Here is a 13,656-nt window from a genome sequence, read left to right as displayed (position 1 = left end):
TTCTATTTCAAGATAAAAAGAACAAACTAATTGTTTTTGGCACTGAGAGGGGAGTTTTTACTGTGTAGACAGACTAGGCTGGCCTCAAACTTTTGAACCTCCTGCCTGAGTTCCTTGATTTCTGGGATGTCAGGAATGAGCCACCATGCTTGATTTTATGATCAATACTTAGAGAATTTACAAGTAGTTTTAGAGGTTCAGTCCCCGACAAGTTTCGGCCATAGCAGAATGTTGATTAATTCCTTTGAGATGGAAGGTGGCAGCTTTTGTCTGAGAAGGTCCCAACAATATTTAGGTTTTTCAGATTCCTGTGAAACCATGCAAGTCTGCTGCTGTGTCACCAAAGAAGTCCTAGACAGCACATAAAGAACTAACAATCAGCTGTTTCAGAAAAGCATTCGTTAGAGAAGTTCCCATTGCTTCACCCCACCCACCATGCACTGGCAGACTTCACTGGAGGTTTTTAAACTACTGAAGACCATTCTTAGTCAGTGGACCACTCAGCATGGGTGACTGGGCTGGGTGTGGCAGCCTTTAATCCCAGCACTCAGGAGGAAGATGCAGGTAGATCTCTGTAAGTTCAAGGCTACCCCGATCTACATGGTGTGTGTTAGGCCAGCCAAGGACCCCACTACTGCCATTACCACCAAGAAAGACCTGATCTCCACCTGTCACCTGCCCACTTCTGCTCCAGGAAGGAGATCAGCAGCATGCGCCAGACTTCCTTCACCAGCTGTGAAGTGTCTCACATGAGGAGGAGGAAGCCTAGGACCAACTACAGTTTGGGGAAAAGATGGCCTTGGGATGCTAGCTATATACAATGACTAAGAACAATGGGCATAAAATAGATACTGGAGAATGAATGTAGCTTTAACTTGCTTTAAGAGAAAAATACAGCATCTAGCTTATAAGGGAGTTCCCAATATAACCTGTAATTCATGGTTTTTATTCTGAAAACCAGTTTTCAGAAGATATAAACAAACAAACAAGCAAACAAAAACCCTTAGAAACCTAGCTGGAGAGAGCTGGCTAGGAAGTTAAGGGCTCCTCTTCCAGAGAACCTGGGTTCAATTCCAAGCATTCACAGAGAAGCTCACAATCATCTCTAACTCCAGCTCCAGGGACCGAGTGCCCTTTTCTGGCCTTCAAGGGCAACAAGCAGGCAACTGGTACCTAGACACATACAGAGACCAAATGACCATATGCATTTTGTTTGTTTGAATGTAGTAGTCTCCCATGAGGGATATTAAGATGTTAAAAAATATAACTAGGAGCTGGAGAGATGGCTCAGCGGTTAAAAGCACTAACTGCTCTTCCAGAGGTCCTGAGTTCAATTCCCAGCACCCACATGGTGGCTCACAACCATCTATAATGGGATCTGATGTCCTCTTCTGGCGTATGTGAAGACAGCTACAGTGTGCTTATATATAACAAATAAATAAATAATTAAAAAGTAACTATATTTTAACTAAAAAATAATTGCATGGAAGAAAAGAAGTTTGAATGCTGAGGGAGGAAAGGGTTTCTCCAGAGAACAGAGCAAGAGCCAACAGACAGAAATCAAAAGTTGTTCATCAGAGAGAAGCCGCTGTAACAGTCCCAACTGTTAATGTATTTAGAATGAGAGCCCACGAGGAGATTCATAAAGCACACTTTTGAGTGTGTACTGTGTGTGTGTGAGGGGGGGGGGGTCCCAAAAAAAATTAACCAAAAAAGACCGTACTAAACAAGTCAGTGTCATCGAAGGGGCTGAAACCCAAATGACATAGCAAAGGTCAATCTTGAGCTAACTTGTCTTTAGGTCACAGAAGGGAACAACATTGACATGGATACCCTGGTGGCTTCCATGTTCTGCTTTCCTAAAAGTAATAGAGCAACAGTTGTTCAAAACCGTGAGCCAAAGTACAGTTTTCCTCCCTTGAAATTCTAACAGTCGAAACTGTCTAGTTCTTAGAAACAATGAAACAGAACAGTTTCCTCACGCAGAGGGCACTGTGTCACTCTGTCACTGGTAACTCTCAAGCAAATGGCAGCTCAACACCTACGGCTTAATAGAGGGGCACAGATGCTACTGAGGCCTAGGAAAGAGTCCCCTCGGTGGCCTTAAAGCAGCCCTTTCACAGCTGCAAACTTTCGAGTGCATAAAGTGAGTTAGACTAGGAAACACATTGAAGCGTTAGCTGTCCCTAGTAATCTACAGGTGGGCATATGCTTTCTGCAAAGATGGAGAACATCTCCTATCGCTGTTATACAGAGACATTCGAAGAAAGAGTGGGAGAGAACTTCTTATCTAAAAGCCACAGGACAGTGAACAGGCTCTCAGCCTACTTAGGCCCCACTCAGAGCTGGCTACTTCAGGAGCTGTCTGTGTCTCGGGCAGTATTGAAAGCAGGAAAAGCTCTCGAGGTCTCAACTAGATCTCATGTTTGGCTCAAACAATGGTTAAGAATTATCAGAGAGATTTCAGCAAACAGTGCACTGGAAGAAATGGGCCACTTTGTAAACTTAGAGTTTATTCAAAGGCAGATCATAGAAACAGGTGCCAGGGAGGGGCACAGAAAGAGCAGGCAGGGAGAAAGGTCATCACCTGGCTGTCACCCTACAGCTCCTTTCTCAGTTCTAAGTCATGAGCACATGGAAAGGTCCCACTCCTCCCCTGTGTGACCCCAGGCTAGACAGTCCATTGCTACCCACACAAACAAACATAGGGGCTTGAGAAGGAAATGGCTGCTGGCTTACCCTTCTCGCTCATCATCGGTGTTGTAATAGACCTGTGGGGAAACAAAAGGCACACATAGGAAAGGCATACAACGTGGAAATCTGCATGAGGTGTCTTAACAGGCAAACTATCCCTCAAGAAGAAAGAGGATACATTTGATTAGCAATGCTGCATCTGTGTGCTCTATCAGTCTATCAAGGGTGACAAGGCACCTTAGCCCAGTTGTAACAGGAAGCAGGACAGTTAGTCTCAACTATTTCTTATCTATAAAATATGGAGACAACCTCATTCCATAGGAAACAGCTACATGCTTGAAAGCTTTTAAAAAGGAGGCAAAAACACACACGCGCGCGCGCGCGCGCACACACACACACACACACACACACACACACACAGAGAGAGAGAGAGAGAGAGAGATGCATACAGAGAGAGAGAGAGACTGACAGACAGACAGACAGACAGACACGCAAGTACACACTCAAGCATGTGTCATGAGCCTCTGGCTGTATTCTCCAGAAAGAGAAGCAGCAGCTAGCAAGTTCTCTCCTTCAGACTGAAGTCGGTCCCAGCACTCAGAATGGGAGGGGACTTCTCTGTCATTATGCTAGTTCTCTAAACAGTCTTTTAGCCCAAAAACTCTGGAGTTAAAAGAAAATCCATCACTGCAAAATTAGAACCCCAGTGAGTGTGGCTAAAACCAGCTGTGGCTGACACTGAAAAACATCTTCTCCAGTTTTCATTTCTCCCATGGGAGAGGAGACCTTAAAGAGGAGAGGAAATGAACCTGCCACATCTCAGACCTCTGTAAACCTTCCATTACAAAGGACCCAGTCATCAGTTAGCCTGTGAGAAGCCCTCAGCAGGGGTAGGTCCACCCAGCCAGTACTGGAGTACTAGATACCTCACTTTCTGTTTTCATTGTGCAACATCATAATTAATTCTCCTGTGGATACATAGCTTTCATCATTAAACTTTTAGCATCTGCATAATCATTTGCAAAACTAAGCTGGTCATAATTATATAATTATTGAACACTTACTCAGTTTCCAATCCTTCCTTTCATTTGTAGATTTTAACCACAAGGCTTAGTTTTTGTGTATTTGAAGGAAGATACAATACTCTTTTTTTCCTTCAGATGAGAAACGATTTTCCCATTCAATGAGAACTATTAGTTTATTAAGGAAACGTTTGTTGACAAGATCATCGGTTCTACTGGGCAAATGTATGAAATTATTGATACGGTTCTAGTTCTCACCACTAGGTGGCAGTATGTGAACTGAGAGAGTCTGCTTTGACACAAAACTGTGATGAGCTGTCTCCAATGTTGCCAACAATTTTCTAATAACAGCTCACACTTTTGCCTTAGAGTGCCAGTATTTTCTCCCAAGCCAGTCTTTTCTGTAAAACTCTACTTTTTGTATGGAAAGATACTGCTCTGCTGCAAAACTCGGAGAGTTGAGGTCTGCTCTGTCAGGAGGGCATGAGAGCAGGAGTCTTACCTGTCCAGTCCTCTGCAGGTTGGCAAAGTGAACATCTGGTATGAAGAGCACAGGCTGTGAGTGCAGGTCGGGCATGGTTTTGAAGTACGTGATGTCACTCTTCTTCTGTAACGGTATGGCGGCCATCTTCCCATCAGAGGCTAGATGCAAGCACAAGCCCCCGCACAAACAGGGTTACACACGCCTGAGGACGTTCAGCTATCAGCGTGGTCTTAACCTAAGTGCATGATTCTCCCTCAAAGCTTTCTCAGCACCCTGGATGCGATGTGCTTTAAATGTCCTTCCTCAGGCCCAAAAACCAAAAAGCACATGGGATTCTAGGAGAATCCACTCAACGTGAGCGAAGGTTCCTCCACTTCCTGATGACCTGTGGTACCCTGGAGTCCTGAGTCTAAGAGGAGGACTTCTGTTTGCTCTCTGTATGAATGTTCCCATCTCTACTGCTGCAAGAAAGAGCATGCGCCTTGGGCATCTGTACCTTCCCCTGCAGCCTGCTTCCTTCTGTCTTCTCAAAAGACCCTGCTGGCTGCAATTGTGTGTAATTATAATAAAACAATCTATGAAATGTCCAGCTACACTCAGGCTCCCCCACAGGGAGCCGAGAGTCGTGGCCTTCCCAGGTTCCCGAGGTTAGCTACTGGTTAGCTACCGTCGAACCGAACCACTTGTATCTTCTCAGACCACCCGCCCCGCTGGCTCTAATCCCCTACCTAGCCCTGTAAGTCCAGAGGCTTGTAATTTATCAGGCAGATTTATAACAGTAAATCTTCAACCCCAAAGATGCCCACACAAAGAACTCAAAACTCAAGTGATACAGATACAAGCTGCGCACCTGGACTGGACAGACGTACCCTACATTATTTAATTGTCTAGCTAAGAATTCCCCAATTACTTATGGCTCCCAGGACCACATGGTTCTGGCTCACCTTCCTCCCCTATAGGTTCCTCTGTCTCTCTCCCTCCTCTCTAAAACTTTCAGCTCCACCTCCCCTTCCACTGCCCATTCACAGGCTCTAGTCTTATCTGACTAATTAAGATTTCACCTGACCTCACCTGAGTATTGGCTCCCCTTTGGATGGGGCAGAGGAAACGGCAATTTACAACATGCAGTGCCCTAACAGCACAGTCAGTATGGGGGAGGGGGCAACTCACAATTGCTGCACTGGGTTTGGGAGGCCTGGCCCTTCCCTTTCTTCCTGTTCTGCTTCCTCTCTTCATCCCGGATTTTTCTTTCTGCTCCCTGATAGGGAAAACAAAGAGACCAATCAAAGTATATTCTCAGAGGATGCAAGAATATTGTCTCTCTCTCTCTCACACACACACACACACACACACACACACACACACACACACATACACGAGCATGCCTGAAAACACACATGCACACACACCACAAAGATGGGAAATAAAACAAGGGAAGAGGAATCCAAGAAGCCTCGACTTCCTCCCTGCAATGCAGGAGAACATGGACAGATCTGCATGCCGCGCCTTGGAGTGACACCGACTCACCCGGATCACCTCCTCTTCCTGTCCCATGCCCGTGTCCTGAACTTGATTTTTAAATCCATGAGGAAAGATCAGGCTGAGTTCTCTTAACTCAGTGTCACCCGCTGGATAACTCAGTGCTATTAACAGAGTGGCCTTTCCATGTGCCGGTTGTCCTCTGCATAGGGTTATGCATTCTTCCCTAAGTCGTCCTCACACAAAGATGAGAGACGGCCCAGCACATGAAAGTGCCGATATCCTCCTATGTGCTCAGAAATGGTGCCTACCACACGGAAGAGACATGCACCGACTCCGACATCTTATATAGTTTTCTACAGTTGCAATCCTGCTCCACCCACTCATCAGCTGTCTGGGCGCCCGCACCTTCGAGGCTCACCTTCCTTTTGGACCATTTGTCAACTTAGTTTCCTCTCTTGGTCCCCAGTCAAAGACATCCCAGCACTTTCTTCTTGCTTTCTCCTGGCTTCAGGAGAATTCACCCACAATGCACTAGACAGGTGACATTCGTGAGACACCAAGCCTCAGCTTCTTCCCTAGGTCTTGGTCCATGTTAACAATCCCAATCCCCTGCAGTGGCCACTTAGGGGACAGGGATGCATAAAGCAACCTTCAACCTTCAGAAATGGCCTAAAACTGTCAGACAGAACACATTTGACAAAATAAAATGCACTCCTCTCTGGGTCAAAAAAAGAAAAGAAATGAAAAGAAAGGGGGAAAAGGAAAAGGAAGTCAAAAGGCAAAATTGCTAAACATATTTCGAACATTTGACACATAAAGTGTCAAATTCCAAATATGTGAAAAAGATTTAAATCTATTCAAACCCAGGGACAGATATGCACCAATATATAGATAATTTGCACCAAGAATATACAGATGGCTTGGTTTGAATTAAAAAGAACAAGATACACTTTTTGGTCACACTGACTCTTACAGGAAGAGTCCTAGTTCTGACAAGGCTAGGACGCAATGGGGACTTGTCAACAGCAGCACCATGGCTTTCGAGGGGGTTCTTAAAGAATCGGCCATTGCTCCCCGCTTCACGCAGACGAGACACAGGCAATTACAGCACACCTGTCAGGCACAGCTACCCGAGGGGAGGAGACGGGCGACACTTGTGCTTTCCCACGAATGTCTGCACCACTGACACTTACAGGTCATGGAAACTCGCAGCAAGGATGACATTCAGAAATACAGATACATCTGCTGTACAGTACTCGTCAGAACTAAAGTTTTGTGGAGCCTTTGCATCTGAACAAAGAAACGTGAAGCACCCCAGCAGTGCCTCATTCAATGCGGGGGAAGGCAGCGTCGATTGTAGGTGCGTACCGGCTCTTAGCCTCGCGTCGGGCGCTCTGCGTGACTTAGTACCTCACATAAGTAAGTGTGGGGTTTTATTATCTACCCACAAAGTATAACTCGCTGACACACCCCAAGGCTACACAACTCCTTTTTATTTTTGCACAGTCAACTTTTGTTTCATGTTTAAGTGTTAGGGTCATGTAAAAATATAGACTTGCCAGACTGAATACTGCCCTGTTTTGTCTGTTGTTTTGTTTGTTTGTTGAACTTGACACAGCTAAGGTCATCTGAGAGAGGTTCAACTGAGGAAATGCCTGTGGAACACCCTCTTGATTGACGTGAAGGGGCCCAGGCTGGGCGGTGGTGTCACCGTGGACAGGTGGTCCTCGGTGTTTAAGAAAACAGGCTGAGCAAGCCAGGGGGAGCAAACCAGTAGGCAGTGTCCCCCATGGCCAGTGCTCCAGCTCTGTCTCCAGGTCCCTGCCTTGAGCTCCTGCCCTGCATCACTGTGTGACAGACTATGACCTGGAAGAATAAAATTTAATAAACCCGGTCTCCCACAGGCTGCTTTTGGTCATGGGCTTCATCACAGTGACAGACAGACAGACAGACAGACAGACAGACAGACAGACAGACAGGCCAACTCAGAAAGATCGTGCAGCGCTCTGAATGAGAAATGCTTGGGGAGAGAGCCCATCACCAGGGTGGACTCGGCGAGTTACAGCCCCTCTCCCCCTCCAGCTTTTCTCTCTCATTGTGCCTGCAGCTCTCGTCTTCCCACTCCCACTCCCATGCCTTCTTTCAGGCTGCCATGTTCCTCCGCCATGATAAACTCTGGAGCCATAAGCCAGAATAAACTCTTCTGCCCATAAGCTGGTGTGATCATGGTGTTTTATCATAGCACAAGAAAGGAATTAATAAAGATGGATAGATACCAAGAATTTTCACCTATCTCTACTTTTTTTATTTGTATATTTCTGAGAGTAGCCAAGAAGTGTTTGAAGAATTATGTATGTAGAGCTCCCAGGGACTAAACCACCATCCAAAGAGTACATACATGACAGACCCATGGCTCCAGTTGCATGTGTAGCAGAGGATGGCCTTGTGCACCAATGGGAGGAGAAGCCCTTGGTCCTGCCAGTGTAGGGGAATGTCAGGGCAGGGAGGTGGAAAGGGTGGGTGATTAGGGAGGGGAAACACCCTCATAGAAGAGGGAGGAGGGGGAGGGAATGGGGGCTTAGGGACAGGAAACCAGGAAAGGGGATAACATTTGAAATGTAAATAAATAAAAAATATCCAATAAAAAATTTTTAAAAAATTATGTGTGTCATCCTCCTTTTCTGGAAAACAGCAAATGGTGGATGATACAGATCTAGGGGAAGACCCAGAAGACCCAGAAGACCCAGCGTCCAGGCTTGGGAAACAGCAGAGGCTTCTACAGAGGACTCGGCAGTGGTCTTTGGTCCTGAGGTTGTAGTAGAGTCTGTGGGGCTTGTGGAGGTGAAGCTGAAGACAAGGAGTGGATGATCCCTGTCACCAAACTGAACCACCTGTTGAAGACTAGATGATCAAGTTCCTGAAGGAGCTCCACCAGTTCTCTCTGTCCATTAAGGAATCCTAGTCTATCAACCTTTTCCTGGGAGCACCCCTAAAGGCTCCTGGGAGCACCCCTAAAGGATGAAGTTCTGGAGATCATGCCAGCATAGAAGCTGCTATGAGGACCAGGTTCAAGGCTTTGGTTGCTATTGGAACCTTCAATGGCGATGTTGGATTGTGTATTAAGTGGTCCAAGGATGTAGCCAATACTAAGGGTGTATCATCCTGGCCCAGCTTTCTATTGTCACTGTGAGGAGTGACTACAAGGGGGAGAAGACTCCATGCAAGGTGACAGACCCCTGTGATTCTTTTCTGATGTACCTCACCCCTAACCCCACTGGGCAACAGCATTGTTTCTGCTCCTGTGTCCAGAAAACTGCTATGTACGGCCAGCATTGATGGCCACTACACATAGGCCAGAGGCTGTGCTGCCACCCTGGGCAACTTCATCAAGGCCATCTCTGATGCCATCCATCATCTCCAGACACTCACCCCTGGGACCTCTGGAAGAACAGGAATTCATTAACCATCTTGTGAAAGCACATACCAGAGGTTCTGTTCAGAGGACCCAGGCTCCAGCTGTGGCTACCACATATCACAGTTTTTATACAAGGAAAATAAAGTGAATGAAATCTACCTAAAAAGAATGAAAGAAAGAAGGGAGGGAAGAGAGGAGAGAGAGAGAGAGAGAGAGAGAGAGAGAGAGAGAGAGAGAGAGAGAACGAGAATTGGGGCTGGAGAGATGGCTCAGTGGTTAAGAGCACTGACTGCTCTTCTAGAGCTCCTGAGCTCAATTCCCAGCAACCACATGGTGGCTCACAACCATCTGTGATGGGATCCGATGCCCTCTTCTGGTGAGTCTATGGAGGGCTACAGTGTTCTCAAATATAGGTAGGTAGGTAGGTAGGTAGGTAGGTAGGTAGGTAGGTAGGTAGATGGATGTATGGATGGATGTATGGATGGATGGATATATGGATGGATGGATGGATAGATAGATAGATAGATAATTATGTGGAGTATAGTATTCAGGAAAAAGACACAACATACTCTCTTGGGGACATTCACTCTCATTTCTAAACTAAAGCTGACTTCAGTAAGATACAAAGAAGCATTAAGCACTCAGTAAAGACAGAGAGATGCCCCTCCACCAAGATTATTTTATTTCCTAGGAATATTTTTGGCCAAAACTTCTAGAAAACATTACTTCTACGTACGGAAGAAGACTATTTCATCGAAGAGCACAGATTTTCTACAGCTGAAGCTATTGCAGTTAACCCTCTGCCCGGTCACATGATCCTTTGCATCCCCAAGTTCCTCGGCATCCCCAGTCCTTAACACTGGGATACTAGAAACCCACCAGGAACACTATCACCAGCCGTGTGGAACAAATGCCAACCATTTACACACCATCTTTCAGTGACTTAGGGCATGTAAAACGGGAGCTATTAGCTGTGACATAGCTTCTGGGTTTCAGTGTTACAAACATCTCCACACAAGTAAAAGTTCTTCCTGAAGGCCCTGCGTCACATGACTTCAGAAAATAAAGCTTTGAGGCTGATAGGGAATATACACTCTCCCCTTCCCAAATAACTGAGTGAAAATCTCTGCTTTTAAACTGGCAAACAAATATCTTCTTAAAGACTCTGGGACGTAGGCTCACAACCAGAACTCGACATCTCTTCTGAAATTCTGGGTGTTTGCTTGTTGGTTTAGTTTTGGGTTTTTTGAATGACCCGTTGTCATTCTGACATTCTGTATATTCTGTGTATAAAGTTAATCATTCAAGGAGTCTGCTCTGGAGCAGACCTATGTCTGCTGTGTGAGTCCAGCCACGCGCCTTGTGCCTTCTGACCTACGTGTATGTATGCATTCACTGTGTACACTGACTCAGTTGGCCTCTGGGCTCTGGCGGCTACCTCAGTGTCTCTGAGGTCTGGGGCAGTATGGCTGTACCTACATCCCTGCTCAACTCTGTGGCTGTGTCTTCCTCTCTCTTACTCATTTCCTCTCTGGTGTCAGTGCTCTGGGCTCACAGGGACCCATTTTCCCCTGGCTACTTCATTGCTAAAACAGGAATTGCAATGCAACAGACTGCTGTGCCTTTAAGAGTGTGGGGCAGCCATGAGTTGGCTGCTGGCCTCCTTTCCTTCGTCACCAGTCCACACCTATAAAGCACCCAGTGAGATAATTCCATCTTTGTTACCTAACTTGGTGTGTATCAGTGATATGTGCATCTGTACCGCAGTGCATGCCTAGGCCAGAGAAGCACACAGAATGTTCTCGTCTTTTACGCTGGGACCTACTGCCTTGGGACAGGGCCTCTGACTGAGCCAGAAGCTTGTCATTTAAGCTACAGTGGCTGGTCGGGGATTTCTGGGAACCCACATGGCTCTGAAACAACACCGAGGTTACAGGAACATGTTGTATGCCAGATTCTTACGTGGTGCTGAGGCTGTAAATTCAGGTCCTCCTGCTTACATTAAAAGCACTCTTACCCAGTGAGCCATCTCCAGCATTCACTGAGCTTCTCAATAGTCATCCTAGGCCACACTGGCAGGCCGCACGGCCACACGCTCTCCCATCTCAGTCAGATTTATAGATAAGTTTGTGATCACCTGTGAGTTTACATTCCGAGTCTAAAGTGAATTCTCTACTGTGTTTCCAAAGGAGTAGTCACAGCACTTGGGCTGTTACTTGCTGTATACGTTTTATTTGAAGTTTGTGATTTTCTCTATTCTTTACACTGGAGTTAATTTAGCTAGGAATTAAAAATTCTTGGCCACGTTTACTTTATTATATTCAGGCAACTGTTTTCTCCTGGTTCAGTTACCGTTGAAAAATTTGATGATAAAAAATCTCCCTACTGCCTCCAATTGTTGGAGAATAGTTTTCTGTCTTTTCAAAGTTCAAAAGTTATTCTTCCCTCCCTCCCTCCCTCCCTCCCTCCCTCCCTCCCTCCCTCCCTCCCTCCCTTCCTTCCTTCTTTCCTTTCTCCCCCTGAGATAGCTTCTCACTCTGTACTCCTGGCTGTCCTGATGTAGATCAGGCTAGCCTCAGGCTCACAGAGGTTTGCTTGCCTCTGCTCCCAAGAGCTGAGACAAAAGGCTGTTGGCTGTCACTTCACATCGTTAGCCGGACCGGTTTCCCTCTCCAGCGTGCGGTCAGCACCCTCATGGGATGCTCTGCCGCGGCATCTGTCACACTCGCTCCATTCCGATGCTTGGGGTTTGCTGTTGTTGCTGCTGTTGTTTTATTTGTTGTTTTGTTCTTCCCAGTGACCATTGGTCTGTGAGTCCTGGATTGGCTTTAGTTCTGTCCTCTGATGTTTTTGGTCTTCTCCTGCATAACTTCCTTCCATGAAGTGCTCTTTCCCAACTGTACCTTCTTATGACTTTACCTGACCCATTGTTGAGCATGGTTGCTTCTAGTGTAGTCTTGTGAAATAATTCAGTTTTCATTTCTAGCTCTTCCCTGAGTTCCTGCGCGTTTCGATTCTCGGGTGTATCTTTTCAGGTCCCTGTTGATTCAGCTCCTGTTGTCTGACTCACTGACTCCCCTTGAGGGTGGGCTATTTCTCACCTGCAGGGTGGTGACAGCTTTGTGTGCTCATTCATTGCCCATGGGGAGTCGGTCTAACCTTAACCTCACTTTTTAGTGAAATGGGTTTTTTGGGGGGTGACTATTTTCTGAGTCAGTTTCAGATGACATAAGACAGGACAGTTCCTTTGGATTTCTGACTCTTATGCGTCCTCTTCTCATATTCACAAATGAATATAAAAGCAAATTCTTTTGTTGTTGTTTTAAGATTTATTCATTCTATTTCATGTACGTTTTGTCTGCATGTGTGTAGTATGTGCCTGCCGAGGCCAGAAGAGAGTACCAAAATCCTGGAACTGGAATTACCAACGGTTGTAAAACTACCATGGTTGCTGGAAATTGAATCTGAGGCCTTTGCAAGTGCTCTTTAGCGCTGGGCTAGCCCCTACTCCTCTGAGGATTTTGTAAGAGTAGCAAGTGCTCTTCAGCACTGGGCTAGCCCCTACTCACTCATCTTCTAATATTGCCTACTCCGTGTATAAGTTCGTTTGCTTTCTTTGTTATGATAAAGACCATGGCCATAAGCAACCTGGAGAGGACGGGGCTTATGTCACCTTCCGTGTACAGGCCATCTCTGGGGGACAGAAACTCAAGGCAGGAAGGAACCTGGAAGCAAGAACTGTATCACAGCCTACAAAGGAACCTTCCTTGCTGACTTGTTCCCCACAGCTCACTCAGTTTGCTTTCTTATACACCCCAGGAGCTCCTGCCCAGGGGCTAGCCCTGCCCAGGGGATAGCCCACCCCAGGAAGCTGGGCTCTCCCACATCAACCGTCAATCAAGGCAGTGCTCCACAGACCTGCACACAGGCTACTTGCACTACTGTAGTGGTTTTCTTGGTTGGGATTTCTCTTCCCAGAAAACTCCAGCTATGTCAAATAACAAACAAACAAACAAACAAACAAACAAGGAGAGTGAGTGTCTCTTCCCACCAAATTTTCATTTTCTTTTGAGCTTCTCCTTCCTGGCCACCTGTTTGCCCTTTCCAACAGCTGGTTTTGCTCTCACCATTTTTTCTCAAAAGAGGGTTTTTCCCTGGACCCTCTTGGTAACTTCTCACAGAAAACAACACCATATTCAGTCTGTTTGCCCACAGCGGCCAGCTGGGGTCTTCAGAATCAGAGCTCTCAGCCTCATCCCTCTCTGTCCTCAGAAAGCCCTACTCTGCTTTCCCATGAGTGCCTCCGGCAGTCGCTCTTCAGTACAGTGGCTCCGTACTTTCCCTCACAGAGGCTGATATCACACCAGTCTTCAAACGGTCAATGCAACACCACACTCATCCTCACCCTGGGGACAATCACTCGTACCTGACCTGCAGGCCTTAAAAGGTCTTATTTTAACCAGTCTCTCTTGTTTATGGTAGCAACAATGGACATGAGAGCACTGTGTGCTGAGTGTGTAAGTAGTGAACGTATTCTCTAGGTGTGATTTCTATTCCCA

General features: G+C 46.3%; 1 protein-coding gene across 3 annotated transcripts in view; it reads right to left on the bottom strand.

Annotated features, from left to right (window-relative positions):
* The window catches only part of Grhl2 (grainyhead-like transcription factor 2), a 134,918-nt gene that overhangs the window by 23,623 nt on the left and 97,639 nt on the right, over window positions 1-13,656 (bottom strand). For all 3 annotated transcript variants that reach the window (XM_006241552.4, XM_039078802.2, NM_001134527.1), the window contains exons 10-12: window positions 5,371-5,458; window positions 4,219-4,358; window positions 2,740-2,771 (exon numbers count right to left, since the gene is read on the bottom strand). In XM_006241552.4, the coding sequence (XP_006241614.1) occupies window positions 2,740-2,771; window positions 4,219-4,358; window positions 5,371-5,458 (260 nt within the window). The remainder of the gene's footprint in view (window positions 1-2,739; window positions 2,772-4,218; window positions 4,359-5,370; window positions 5,459-13,656) is intronic.

This window comes from Rattus norvegicus, chromosome 7 (assembly GCF_036323735.1).
Source record: "Rattus norvegicus strain BN/NHsdMcwi chromosome 7, GRCr8, whole genome shotgun sequence".
Classification (NCBI taxonomy): Eukaryota; Metazoa; Chordata; class Mammalia; order Rodentia; family Muridae; genus Rattus; species Rattus norvegicus.
Note: the sequence above shows the minus strand (reverse complement) of the source record. Positions and strands in the feature narration are given on the sequence as shown.